Source organism: Protopterus annectens, chromosome 17.part0 (assembly GCF_019279795.1).
Source record: "Protopterus annectens isolate FY-2018-M chromosome 17.part0, PAN1.0, whole genome shotgun sequence".
NCBI classification, from domain to species: Eukaryota; Metazoa; Chordata; order Ceratodontiformes; family Protopteridae; genus Protopterus; species Protopterus annectens.
In genome coordinates, this window is record NC_056751.1 from 798,996,446 (window position 1) to 799,012,124 (window position 15,679).

The window sequence follows — 15,679 nt, forward strand, 5'->3', positions numbered from 1 at the left end:
ATGTGGGAGGAAACCGGAGCAGCCGGAGGAAACCAACACATCCGCAGGGAGGATATGCAGACACCGCACAGAAGACACCCCAGCCGAAGATCAAACCGGAGAGCATCTTGCTGTGAGGCGACAGTGCTAACCACTGCACCACCATGGCCGTCCTTTTAAACTACTTATAATACATCTGTTAAATTTTGTTTAAATGACTAACTCTCATTTATCATTACTTTTAAGCTTTGCTCTTTCAGCTTGTACTTTCTCTCATTTTTATGATATTTATTAATGATACTTTTCCAAGTCTAGTTATTTTTAACAGCCGTCTACCTTACATTGCCAGTCTCTTTCTATTTCTTCTATCTTCACTATTCAATTTACTACTTTCTCCATTTTCAGGCAAATTTTCATTTGTCTATAGAGTTAAATAAGATTTCATTATGGTACAGAATGTTTAGTATTTTACAAAGCTTGGATTATATTATTGTGCCTACCAATAAACTAATTTAGAACTAAAGCTTTCAATTTATGTTTGCCCAAGTCCCCTAAATGTGTTAACTATGCAACTGTAAATTAGAACATTGCTGTTTATATAGTGTTAACATTTTTGTTGTCAGAATGTTGAATTGTCTTTGCCATATGGCCAGGTTTTTGGATGAAAGCAGTCTTTGGACCAGCCCACCTACCTTGACAACAAACAAATAATAAAAATAAATATACAAACAAATAATAAAAGAAAAAAAAAAAAATATATATATATATATATATATACACACACACACACACACACACACACACACACACACACACACACACACACACACACACACACACACACACACACACACACACACACACACACACACACACACAAATACATTAGGAATGTATATAACACACATATTATTTGAATAATAATGAATAATAAACATTATTATTGCATATACAGATTTCGTGTTAGAGCCTATCGCTTTGTGAGAGTTATCATTTTTGCCCTGGATGAAATTAGCAAGAATTTTAAGTGGTTTCCTAATACCACTCTGGGATTTAGAATTTATGATGGCTGTTTTTCAACAAGAAGAGCATTAGGAAGCACCATCCAGCTACTGTCACAAAAACAGCATCCTGTTCCTAATTTCAATTGTCACTCGAATATTATCTTACCTGTTATAATTGGAGATGAAGCAACGATATCTGTTGAACCAATGGCTCTAATGCTAGGACTTTACAGGTTTCCTCAGGTAAAATACATTCCTATGGCATGAGCTTGAATGAAACAGCAATAGTGTGTTATTTCATAGCTACATTTAATGTTAAAATTATGCAAAAACTTCCCAACAGTGAGTTGCATACCATCACACTTCTTTTAACACAGTTGTGTGTTCTTAAAATAAACAAGTAAAATAGATGTCACTGGAATCACAAGCAGCTGGTAGTGAAGTGGTTTATTAGACTCATACGAGTGTAATAAACCACTTCATTACCAGCTGCTCATGGTTCCAGCAACTTCTGTTTTACTTGTTTGTTTTTATTTTTGTGGTCATTGGATTTACTTGCTTACTGGCTGTATTTTTCTGCCTTTGTTCTTAAAATAAAGTATCACCAACATACAGATATTAAGTCTAATGCAGTGCTATGTTAGCTTTATAAATTCAGTCATCAAGTTTAAGACATGCTGGCCTTTAAACGAAGATAGATAGTGATTCACTGACAGTACTGAAATCATTAAACAATAACCCCACCCCCCCTCCCCACCTGCAGGACCCATGTTAGATCTTTTCCAGTGATTTAGCAAAGTGACAATACTGGAATGGATCAAGTAAAAGTGTTTTGACTATTGTGTAGGTTCATAGGTTGGTACTAGGCTATCGGCCCTAGGGCCTATACAAGCCTAGCCATAACATTTCCCTGGCTATTTCTTCCCAGAATATTTACTTCCCTGGTCCCCTGTCTAGCAGGGCAACTGACATGATCCCCAGGGTGAATTTCCTATCTCCCATTCAGTCGTCAAGGTTCCTTTTGAAGAGAGCCAAAGAGACGCACAGCTTGATGTGTATGGGCAGTCTATTCCAGAGTATGGGGAGTCTCTGGGTCAGGAACCTATCCCTCCAGCATGTTTTGTTCATTGTGATGACCAGCTTTAGATCCCTGGAATGTGTGGCTCTGAGGGATTGGGATTTCTTTAAGTGTAGCATGTCCAACAGCACTGGGTTTGACATGGCCTTGTATGTTAAGCAGAGATCGCCTCTGAGTAGGCAACATGCGACAAACTATAGATGGAGTTTTTTTAGATGGTCAGCACAGGCCATCTGCTTTAGGCCTGTGATACTTTTAGTGAGGTATTTCTGTGGCCTTTCCACTTGTTGCAGGTGTCTAGTGAGGTACATACCAAATGGGGTGTTGTGCTCTATCATGGGTCTAATGAGGGATGAGTACAGTGGGACAATGACCTCCTTTTTTTCTGGATGAAAAGCCCTTAGTGATGAGGTGTGCCACATAGAAGGATTTCCTGACTGTTGTGGCTATGTGGTTATTGAAGCTGAGACCATTGTCCACCTGTGTCCCTAAGTCCCTTATCACACTTTTGGTGTTTAGTGTACTGCCACCTATGTGGTAATTCATAGGCACTTGTTTTTTCCCAAAGGGGATAACTATACATTTCTTGGCATTGAGCTTGAGCCCATGGCTCCGGCACCAAGCAATTGTGTTTCTGTAAGGCCCTTTTGTAGAACAGCCACATCATTTTGGGATTCAATAATGGCTCCCAGTTTGCAGTCATCTGTGAACTTTGTTAGCCAGAGTCCTTTAGTGCTGGCCTGTACTTCATAGAAGTAGATGCCAAACAAGAGCGGTCCCAGGACTGAATCCTGAGGTACTCCACTTGTCACTTGTCTAGAGCTGGATTTTGAGTCAGCTACTTTTACAGTGCGGGTTCTGTCACTAAGCCAGTTGGCAACCCATCAAGTGATGTAGGGATTAATGTCCAGCTTAGTAAGTTTATCTATGATTCCAGAGTAGGGGGTGGTGTTGAAAGCCTTGGTGAGGTCCAGATAGGCTGTGTAGACCATCTTACCCTTGTCCATGGCTTTGGAGACTGATTTGAAAAAGTCAGTCAGGTTCAGGAGACAAGATTGGCTTACAAAGCCAAACTGGGTGGGGTCCAGCTTTGAAGGTTGCCAATATCTCTGTTTATAAGTTCCATGATAAGGCATTCCATGGCTTTGCAGATCAGGCTAGTCAGACTGATGGGACGATAGTTCCCGGGGTCCAAGGTGGATCCCCCCTTGTGGAGTGGGATAACTGTAGCTGTGTGCCACTCATTGGGCATGAAGCCTGAGGTGAGGCTATGATCAAACATGACACTTAGGTAGGGTGCCAGTTCATTTTGTAGTTCATGTAGTACACAGTCCGGGATGTCGTCTCATCCAATGGATGCTGTATTCTTAGCTTTGGAGAGTGTGTTTTTTACCTGAGTGGCCGTGATTACTGGAATTTGGCAATCTTTTGATATTGAGATGGGTCCTTTAGGGGGTGAGAGGGGGGTGAAGTTGGCACTGAATCGATCTTTCAGGATATTGGCAATATCCTTGGGATCAGTATATTTGATCCTATTTTGTTGTAGCTCAGAACAGATCTGAGCATTGCCATTTAGATTCTTGATATAACTATAGAATGCCTTGTGGCTGTCCTTGGAACCTTTGGCAATTTTATTTTCGTAACTAGCTTTTGAGGATTTTATGAGGGATCTCAGCTTCTTACTGAGGCTGATAAAGGAGTTTTTTGCATCCTGGGATTTTCCTCTTTTCTGCAACAGTTTCTTCCTTCTGTTGTATAGTTTGTTTATGGCAGAGGACCACCAGATTGGGTTCCTTGTTTTGGAGGAGACCGTCTTGGTTCTGTTTGGAATAGCATGATTCATGCACAAGTGGATGTGCACGTACAGTGCCTTAGTGTAGGATTCAGCAGTCGAACCTTCAGTTCCTGTCTGCATGGGTGTCATGAAGTTTGTCTCTTCTGACTTGAGTAGCATGAAGTTGGCTTTGGAGAAGTTTTTTATGGAGGTTTCCCTACTGGAGGGTGGGGGTGTGATGTGGACGTCAAGGGTGATTAGCTTATGGTCAGACCTGACCAACAAGGGGGTGACTACTGGTGTGGAGCATCAATCTTACATGTTGGTGATGACCAGGTCTAGGATATTTGAGCCCCTGGTAGGACTATGGATTAGTTGGTCCAGGGCGTTGGAATTTATGAATTCCAAGAACCATTGGGCAAAGGTGTTGGTACCAGAGTAGATTTCCCAGTTAATGGCAGGGTAGTTAAAATCACCCAGTATTAGGGTGTTTGGTCCTATCTTAATATTTTCTAGTATGTTTAGAAAGGTGTAGTGAGAATCTTGGGGCATGTTGGGGGATCTGTAACAAGCTACAATTTGGATTGCAGTCTTACCTAGTGTTAGTTGCACCTGTAGGATTTCAGATGCATTGTGTTGGGCAACTAGCCTGGAGGTGTGAATATCCTTGGTGAATATGGACACTCCTCCACCTTTAGTGCTTCGGTCCTGGTTTGGTGGCCGAAAAGTGCGGTAAGAGTTGTAGTCTGGTATTGTAGGGGTGCTCTTGAAACAGGTCTCAGTTACTGCACAGACATCAATGTTCTCCATTTTTAGGAGTGCTTCAAGAGAGTGCATTTTGAGGTTTAGACTTCTAGCATTGAGTAGCATTACCTTCAGATTTTGCATGCTTTTTTCTGTTACGGTGGTGGTTTTGTCCTTTGAGCTTTGCTTAAAAAAGGCACTATAGGGGTGACAAGAGCCTTAGCCAGTAACCTGAATCCCAGGGGCAACAGGTGTAGACCATCTTTGACAAAGCATCATGGTCTGTCGATCATGTCGTCCCAGGCAGACAGATACTAGATCCCCTTCGAATGACACCAGAAACCTAGCCAATTGTTGAAGTCAATCATGTTGTCCTTATACTGTGGTATAATTCTGGGTGAAGGCAGGATGCTGCTCAGGGATAGGGTCATACCTGCCTGGGCCACATGATCTGAGAGCTCTTCCATGTCTCTTTCATGTAGTCCAGGGAGGTACATCTCAAGTCATTCACTCCAACATGGACAATGACAGAGTCGTATTTGTACTTGTTGTGGAGTAACTTGAGTGCATGAGTTATGTGGTGGATCATGGCACCCGACAGGCAGCTGACTGTAATTTTCTCCTTGCTCAGCCTGGTGAGTGGGACATCAGTGTGCCTGACTATAGAGTCACCTATGACTAAAGTGTTGGGTACATTGTCTTGCCTTAGGGGCTGTTGTTGGGTGGCATACTGGTGTTGTGAGCTATGTGACACTTTGGTTGTGATTGGTGTTTGTTTGCGTTTCAGCTTCGGAGGTCCTTGTTGCTTGTGCAGTTTAATGTTAAGGGCCTCCGCATAAGTGGGTTTAGTGTTACAATGTGAATGTGAATGTTCTGAAGGGCTATGTGTTGCTTGAGGTGTAGTGCAGGTGTTAACCTTCTCCTCTTGACTGTCTAGCACAATCTTGGCTGGAGAGAGCTTTGCTTCCAGTTTGGTTATGTAAGTGTATCTCTCGTAGGCTGAATTATACCACACGCGCGCACACACACACACACGCACACACACACACACACACACACACACACACACACACACACACACACACACACACACACACGCACACAGTCATTCAACATGTTTTAGTGGGTGTTTTCAGTCTAATATCTAATGAATTTTTAATCAAATGGGTTCAACTATTTGGGTTTCAGTCAAAAAAACATTGAATCAAATGACATAAACCCATCATGGAAGACATTTCAGGTAAATGTATGACAACAAGAGTAGAAAGGTATGCCTTATGGGACTTGAACCATTGCCTCTATTACTGATGTTCTACCTTTCCCTGTAATAACAAGGTAAGCCATAGAATCACACAGATTGTTGGTGTTAACAGAAAAACACTTCAGTGGAATATAACACATTTGCAAACTGACACCAAGAAAAGAAGGATAGGCTTCAAGGAATTTGAACCCGTGTCTGTTTTAGCGATATTCGTTCATGCAATGCATTAATAAGGCATGCCGCAGAAGCATACAGACTGAAGGCATCATCAAACTCACATGTTAGAGGAGCGTAACACATTTACAGACTGCAAACTAAACATTATAAAACAGCATGCAATCCTCAGTGGATTAAAACCCTTCACCCACTGCACTAATGCTGTACATATCATTTAATGAGAAATCTGAGTCATGGAAGCAGTAAAACGTAAGGCATTAGCTTTACCTTATTTTATATTTTAATGGTGATGGACATCAGCACTCAGTTCAACTGCATGTCTGATTTCAAGATCCTTAGAGCATGAGAAAGACTGGACTTTACTTTTGCCATATGACGAGGAGTGACAGTTCTCATTGGTTATTTATAGGCATTGACACTGCTCTCTGTGACCCTTTGCACAATGTAGGGTCACAAAAGGAAAACCTGTTTTATATACAAGTCCTTTTGGGCATATGCGTGGTGTGCTTTATCTTGTTTTTTTTTTTTTTTGATCAGATTAAATATTGGAAATTGGAGTATAGGGCAGAAATGAAAATGGGAAACAAACAGAGGGTAGAGTTGATATAGGACATACCTTTTAACTTTTTAGCTCAGTAATCCTCAAGAAATCCTAAAACTGTTGTAATTATTTAAAGTATTCAATCCTCATTGCAGTCTCTGACAACTTAGACCCAGCAGGAGGTTACTTGTCATCCTGAAAACCATCACCACTGGGCCCTGCCACTGCTGGGCAGGGATGTGACTCAATGAGTCACTAGAGAATGGTCTCCATGGTGCTAATGAGGTCATTTAGCCTCTTGTCTGTTATGTCCCCACAAGCTCAGCCAGCTTTTGATGAATGAGAAAAGTTTTGATCTACTTGTATTTCTGCCAGCAGTACAACAATACCACCCTCAAGTGGAGGGCAACCTGATGCAGGTAATTCAGGTAGGGCAGGAGGTGTGAAGGCAAGTGTGGCAGGCTGGGACCCAGATATGCCTGGTGCCCCTGTTAGTGATGGTGATGGTGGTGTTACAACTACCACCTGTTGGGGGACAATAGGCATTGCTAGTGGGAGAGGTGCAAGCTGTTGTGCAATTGTGTATAATAATAGGTTCATAGGTTCATACTAGGCTAACTGTCCTTGTGGACCATTTTAAGTCTAGCCAGTTACCCCATGTGCGAATCAAACCCTTCACCTTTTGTTTGAAAATAAACACCTTAACCATTATTCTAACCTCCCACCCATAATAACAGAAACAAACAAACAAACAAACAAACAACAAATAAACTGAATAAATGTACGACAGAGAAATGATACTGACAAAGAGAGTGGAGAAGAGAAATACAGACACAATGAATATTGCATTTTAACTATGTTGATACTGATACAGTAAAGTGTAACAACCCTTTAAGAGCAGGAGTTAACCAGGAATGTCATCAATCTGTATGGAGTGGGTCCTAAGTCAAAACCACCCTTTCATGCTGGGGTTTGAGGTTTGGTATCATGGTTAAAGTACCAAACAAAAAATGAAAGCAAGTGCCGTGAATTAGACCCCAAACCAGATAAAACGGCAATGCAATGAAAGACCACCAAACCAGCTCCAGTAAATCCACTTTATTGTAAATCCCAGGAGGTAAAGAAAATGTGCCAAAAATCCTTTTTGTGTAGTGTATTTTGTTCACCTGCTGGGATTTACAATAAAGTGGATTTACTGGAGCTGCATTGGTAGTCTTTGAGTACCATTTTATCTGATAATGGTTAAGGTATTTACTGCACAGACACAAGATACAGGTTTCATTCTCAGCTTAGAATATGAAATTAGCTTGCCTTAAAATGACCTACAAGTGCAGCTAGTTTAATACTTACCTATTAAACTATGAAGTCTGGCATAGTAGCATACTAAGGCAGGAGGTATTTATCAAGACTAGATCAAGGCATTTTGGTGAACTGTTGGAAAGCTGATAGACTTGCTGTACAGTGCTGGAATCTATTTCAAACTGATAAGTACATATTTTGCCACTTTATACACTTGCCTATTATTTATAGTGGTGCTCTATTGTTTCTGTTTCTGTTTCTGTCTCTTGTGTCTCCACTGTTTTTGCCACCCACCCTCCCTATTCTTATCTTGGTGTTAGTCTTGGTGGCTTTGAAACTGCCCGCTCCTCTTGTAAGTTTGTATTTGGATACTCCTTCTGGGAACATCTCATTTGCTCACTCAACTGAGTGCAATGAGATCATAGGCACTCCTACTGTGTACAAAGAGAGCATTTGGGAAGGAAACACCTGTAGCCTCTTAATCCTGCTCTGTTCCCTCCCTCAAAAAAAAAAAAAAAAAAAAATATATATATATATATATATATATATATATATATATATATATATATATATATTCAGCTGCTCTTACTATAACTGTCTTAGTTGCTGTTCTGCATGCTATCTGTTCAGTCGCTATTACTCAGGGCTTATTACTGCTTGTTAGTAGCATTCTAATTTAATGCCTTCTGCACTTGTTTCTTAGTCATTTGTTAATTTAATTGCATTTAATTAAACTGTATTTGCCATAATATTAATATACATGTGCTAGCCTGCACTGCATTTGAATTGTATTTACTGCTGTTTTAGCTGCTTTTCTGTTAAAAAAAAAATTCCTAGCTTATTTCCTGCCTTTCCTGTAACATATCTAGTCCAGATACAGACTTGCTGTATCCAGGTCTGTTTGTAAGTTCCTGTGCCCCCCAAGCCTTTCTGTGTTGGAGGGAAGCCTTCTAGCTTATCAGTGGGAGTGGTAAGCACTAGGTAGCCTATCTACCACAGAAGAAGAGGTTTCTGGCCCATAAATTATAGTTTATTGGCCATTTGGGAAGCTCTTCCAATCCCATCTCTTTCAACGTTCTGATTCAAAAGCTTGTGTTTGTGCTTGTTTCCTGCCTTTCCTGTTACTAGTCTAGTCCAGGTACAGATTTGCTGTATCCAGGACTCTTTGTAGGCTTCTGAGCCCCCCCAAGCCTTTCTGTGTTGGAGGGAAGCCTTCTAGCTTATCAGTGGGAGTGGTAAGTATCAGGTAGCCTATCTACCATGGGAAGAGTGGGTTTTGACCCATAAATTGTAGTTTATTGGCTGTTTAGGAAATTTTCCATCTCTTTCAACTTGCTGGCTTAATAGCCTGCATTTGCGCTTGTTCCCCACCTTTTCTGTAACTAGTCTAGTCCAGGTACAGATTTGCTGTATCCAGGACTCTTTGTAAGCTTCTGAGCCCCCCCAAGCCTTTCTGTGTTGGAGGGAAACCTTCTAGCTTATCAGTGGGAGTGGTAAGCATTAGATAGCCTATCTACCACAAGAGGAGTGGTTCCTGGCCCAGAAATTGTAGATTTTTGGCCGTTTGGGCAGTTTTTTTTCCATCTCTCTCAACTTTCTGGTTTTAAAGCCAGTGTTTGTGCTTGATCCCCACCTTTCTCGTAACTAGTCTAGTCCAGGTACAGATCTGCTGTATCCAGGACTGTTTGTAAGCTTCTGAGCCCCCCAAGCCCTTCTGTTGGAGTGCAGCCTTCTAGCTTATCAGTGGGAGTGGTAAGTACTAGGTAGCCTGTCTACCACAAGAGGAGTGGTTCTTAGCCCAGGAATTGTAGTTTATTGATCATTCGGGAAGTTGTCCATCTCTTTCAACTTTCTGGTTTAAAAGACCAAATCTGCACTTGTTTCCCATCTTTCCTGTAACTAACCTACTGGAAAGTGCTAGAAAGCCTTAAACTGATATAGGCCTTCTAGCTTAAAAGAGAGACTTTGGAGTGATTGAGTATCAGTTTTCTGTATTTTCTTACTGTACTTAACTGTTTTCTGCCTAAACGCTGATTTGCCATCACTTACTGTGATTTAAAAGCTTGTTTTTTTCACATATTGTACTTATTTGACTGCCTGTACTTTTAAAAAGTTGTTTTTGTTTAAATAAATTGTTTAACTGTTGTAGGCTACACACTAAAGTGCAATAGCCTTTTCTGATCACTTGTAGTCATTTAAAGCTGTTTTAAGTGTACTTTTTACTGTTTTTGCCTTATCTTTTCAAAAAAATAAATAAATACATTTCTTGTTTCCCACCTTTCTAAGCTAGTATAGTCCAGTTTTCGGGCTAGTGCTGAATTCAGGGCTGTGTTACAAGTTTCTGAATTGCCCATACCTTACTTGGATAGAGGGATGTTTCTCTGTTCACCTGTGAGTGAGGGGAGCTTTGAGCAGCCATCTGTCTCTGGAGGAGTGGTTCCAGCCCAGAAGTTAGTAGTTTAAAAAACACATTGCATGGTTTTGTGTGCCAGGCAGCACCGGTTAGCTAGGGTTAAATTATTCCTGGCTCCACTAAGTCTCCTTCAGTTTTTCACTCGAAACTAGTCTAACTCTCAACCTAAGCACTCAAAAAGCATCCTACAGTCCAGCACTTGCTCAGACCTGATAGCAAGCACTAATATACCCCAACACTTGACTGCCCAACAGGGCAAGGCTCTTTATCCACCCCTCACCAACCAAGCAACTAAGCAGCTCACCCTACTATTCAGGCATGACCAAAGGGCAACTTCAGGTGTACTCTCCAGTCCAACTGGTGAATCTGGGTATCCTGAGGCAATGTTACAACTGCCTCATGTACACAGACAGCCCTCTCCTCCTACCATAAAACACTAACATATGTGAGAGATGCAATTATACAGCCAAACTGGAGGCTAAGGTATCTCCACCCAAGACTGGAACAGACAGTCATGAGGAGAAGGTTAACACTTGCACCACACCTCCAGCCTCACATAGACCTACTAAACCAGCACTGGCAAATGATACACATAAATACACAAAATTATACTCTGAGGCTCTAAATAAAAACCTGCAAAAGCATCAGGGAGCTCCAAAGCAGACACCCACAAAACCTGCACCTCCCGTCACAAACCAGACAACACATAAAACACAAAATCAATGTGCCGCACAACCACAGCCTTTAAGGCAAAATAACATACCTAATACACTAGTAATAGGTGACTCAATAGTCAGGCACACTGACACCCCACTCACTAGGCTGGACAAGGAGAAGGTTACTGTTAGCTGCCTGTCGGGATCCAGAATCCGCCACATAACACAAGCACTCAGGTCACTCCAGAACAAGTACAAACATGACTCTGACATTGTTCATGTTGGTGTGAACGACCTAAGCTGTACCTCCTGGGACTACATGAAAAGAGACATGGAAGAGCTATCTGATCATGTAGCCCAGGCGGGTATGACTCTGACCCTGAGTAGCATCCTGCTATCACCAAGAATGATACCTCAGTATAAAGAAAAAGGATCAATTTCAACAACTGGCTAAGCTTCTGTTGTAATTCAAAGGGGATGCAGTGTCTGTCAGCCTGGAACGACAAACTCGTCAAGCCACGTTGCTTCACAAGAGACGCCTTGCACCTGTCACCCCTTGGCTTTTGAATACTGGCCAAGGCTCTTGCTGCTCCCATAGTGCCTTTTTTAGGCAAGGCTCAAAATTCAAACCCACCTCCGTAAACAGCACAAGTAAAAAACTGAGGGTTATGCTACTCAACACCAGGAGTTTAAATCTCAAAATGCATGTGCTCGAAGCACTCCTAAGCATGGAGAATGTCGACATCTGTGCAGTAACTGAAACCTGGTTCAAGGCTCCAGAGAGCACTCCAGCACTACTGGGCTACAACTCATACCACACATTTTGGCCACAGAACACGGACCGAAACACAAAAGGAGGGGGTGTATCCATATTCATCAAGGATACCCACACCTCCAGGTTAGTGGCACAGCATGATACCTCTGAGATCATTCATGTGAAACTAACATCGGGCAAATCTGCAATGCAAATTGTGGCCTGCTACAGATCACCCTCCATGACCTAGGACCACCACTCCACCTTTCTGGAGACACTGGAAAACATGAAGGTCCTACCGAACACCCTGATCTTGGGAGATTTCAATTACCCTACCATTAACTGGGAAAACTACTTGCGTAATAACTCCCAGGCTCAGCGCTTCCTGGAATTTATCAGCTCAAATGCCCTGGATCAGCTGGTAAACTCCCCCACCAGAGGCCACAACATATTGGACCTGGTCATCACCAACATGGGTGACAGGTGCTCCGTACCGGAGGTCAACCCATCACTGGTTAGATCAGACCATAAACTAATCACCCTGGATGTCCACACCTCACCACCGCCCCCAACCAAGGAAACCACAGTGAAAAACTTTTCTAAAGCAAACTTCACCTTACTTAAGTCAGAGGTGGTAAGTTTCACAGCCCTCACGCTAAAGGATAACACTGCCCAAGATGCAGAATCCTTTACAATTGCACTCTATGAGCACCTACAAGGATGCATGGATCATGCCATCCCTAGCAAAACCAAGACTCACTCCCCTAAGAGAAGGAAACCAGTCTGGTAGACCCTTGCCATAAACAGGTTATACAACAAAAGGAGGAAACTAGTTCAGAAAAAAGCAAATCCCAAGAAGGAAAGACATCCCTGATCAGTATCAGTAAGAAACTAAGGTCCCTCATAAAATCATCCAAGGCTAACTTCGAAAGAAAAATAGCCAAGGACTCGAAAGATAACCACAAAGCCTTCTTTAGCTATGTCATAAATCTAAGTGGCAACTCACAGATATGCTCTGAGATAGTGCAAAATAGCACAGAATATACTGAACCTACTGATATCGCCAACATACTGGCAGATAGATTCAATGCAAACTTCACCTCCCTCTCACCTTCAAAAGGGCCCACAACAATACCGGAAAAGTGTAGTGTCCCAGAAGCACAGGTGAAAACAGCCCTTTCAAAAGCCAAAAACACAGCATCAATGGGGCCAGATGGTGTCCCAGGCTGCATCTTGCACGAACTACAGAATGAACTAACCCCCCACCTAAACACGATGTTCAACCTCAGCCTCTCCACAGGCTACGTGCCCATAGAATGGTGCACAGCAATGGTTATTCCGCTCCACAAAGGAGGAGCCACAACTGACCCTGGTAACTATCGCCCCATAAGCCTGACTAGCCTGGTCTGCAAGGCAATGGAGTGCATCATCATGGAACTCATTAACAAAGACATTGGGAACCTTCAAACACTTGACCCAACCCAGTTCAGCTTTGTTAAGGGCAGATCATGCCTACTAAACCTGGTTGATTTCTTCGAGACAGTTACCAAGACCATAGACATGGGAAAGGTGGTTCACAGAGCCTACCTTGATCTCGCCAAGGCGTTCAACACCATTCCTCACTCGGGTATTATAGAAAAACTCACCAGCCTGAACATAAACCCCTACATCACAAGATGGGTTGCCAACTGGCTTACAGACAGAACTCACACGGTAAGAATAGCAGGCTCCAGGTCTGACTCTAAAACAGTTACAAGTGGTGTCCTGCAAGGCTCAGTTGTGGGACCCCTACTGTTTGGCATATATTTCTCAGAAGCACAGGCAAACACAGGAGAACTATGGCTAAACAAGTTCGCTGATGACTGCAAACTGGGAGCCATAATTGACTATCCGGCTGACACGGACATCCTCCAAAAAGGCCTTACTGAGACATACACCTGATGTCAAAGTCATGGCCTCAAGCTAAATGCCAAAAAATGCATAGTCATCCCATTTGGGAAAAACAAAACACCCACAAATTACCACATAGGCGGCAGCCCCCTTAATACAGAAGAGGTAATAAGAGATCTGGGGACCCAGGTAGATAGTAATCTCTCCTTTGACAATCATATTGCCAAAGTAGTTAGGAAATCCTTCTATGTGGCCCATCTAATTACTAAGGGGTTTGCATCTAGAAATAAAGAGATTATAGTGCCCCTCTACTCATCACTCATCAGACCCATCATAGAGTACAATGCCCCATTTGGGATGTACCTCACAAGACACTTCCAACAGCTTGAAAGACCACAAAAGCACCTCACCAAGAGGATTACTGGCCTCAAACATATGTCCAATGCAGACCGACTGAAAAAACTCCGGCTGTACTCAGTGGCATATCGCTTACTCAGAAGTAATCTCTGCCTGACTTACAAAGCCATGTCCAAGTCAGAATTGATGGACATGCTCCACCGAAATAAATCCAAGTCACTGCGAGCCACACACTCTAGTGAGCTAAACCTTGCCACAACAATAAATAGAACATGCTGGAGGGATAGATTCCTGTCACAGAGACTAACCATGCTTTGGAACAAAATTCCTAACTACATTAGGCAGAGCCCCTCACTAACACTCTTCAAGAGAAGCCTTGATGAGTGGATGGGTAACAGAAAGTACACCCCTGGGATCATTTCATTGGCTCTGCTTGACAGAGGCTCAGTTAATTAATCAATGGGGCAGCAAAAGCCGACACACTCTGGCTAGGCTTATAAATGCCCTTGGGCAGATAGCCTAGTACCTACCTATGAACCTATAAGACAGCAAATTTGTGTTGGGGGCTAGTGATACAATTTGAGTTTTTACAATAATGAAACTGTGTACACACAAAATAAACATGCTGATCACTAAGTATGTCCAGCACATATGACAGCCAAGGGACAGATACTTCTATTGTATATTGTGAAATTCCCAGCAAAGTACTACTTATAAATATTACATATATGGACCATGTAAAGATACACTGATATTTATGCTTTGCCATGACAACAGAACTTTTTTTTGCTGGGGGGGGGGGGATAAACTGCTAGCCATTCGAACAATTTTGGTGCACATAGACTTAACATGGTGATCCACTTTTCCACTTATACAGGAAGAAGCACATCTGCCAGTATGAGGTCATGTTCCTGCTGACACATAAACACACACACACACACACACACACACACACACACACACACACACACACACACACACACACCTCCAGCACAACCCACACATACACCGACCCTGACCCTTTTGCACATTAACCCTTCTCAAATCCAGTTCTCACAGTACCCATAAAAGCAGTTTTTTTTGCTACTCCTCAGCACTCACACTCATGCACTTTCCTGTGAAAGACATGCACTCCCGTACTCCCTTGTCCACCTGTGCAAATACTGGTAACTATGTCCTGCCCTTTGTACAGTGGTGATTGGGCTGCCTGTGTCTGATCCACAGAGTGGCCTGCCAATACATGGGTAAGTAAATATGGTATATCTGTACACATCATTTTTCTCTAGAGTATCTGCTTAAGTATTGTACAGTCATGTTGTAAAGCTATGTACACTCTGCTGCCTCTTTGCTTAGGTTCATAGGTTCATACAATGATACTAGGCTATTGGCCCGGAGGCCCTTATAAGCCTAGGGAGGAATTTTGCCCGTGTTCTCACAAACTCAGCACCTGCTTCCCCTGTTCCTGCTATGCCATGGAATGTTGTGCCTGCCTCCATTTGCATGACATCTCTATCCACATGACACTGATCCACTAAAGAGGCCATGAAATGTTAAGTATGATCAGATGATCCTGCTCTTCCAGATGCCATTATTTGAACCATTGAGCAAAGCATTTGCTTGATGTAAATAGTCTGAACATAGACAAAACATTTTTAAATATCCAAAGTGGGTTAGATGTAATAATATGTCTTATGTAAGAGTAAAAACTACGTAAAATAAGCAACTAATGTTCAACATTGCTGTACTGCCATT

The 15,679-nt window shown here is 42.3% G+C and overlaps 1 protein-coding gene across 1 annotated transcript in view; it reads left to right on the forward strand.

The window, feature by feature from the left end:
- The window catches only part of LOC122791520 (vomeronasal type-2 receptor 26-like), a 182,857-nt gene that overhangs the window by 29,004 nt on the left and 138,174 nt on the right, over positions 1-15,679 (forward strand). Inside the window, exon 2 of the mRNA XM_044059261.1 lies at positions 935-1,226. Within this exon, the coding sequence (XP_043915196.1) occupies positions 935-1,226 (292 nt within the window). The remainder of the gene's footprint in view (positions 1-934; positions 1,227-15,679) is intronic.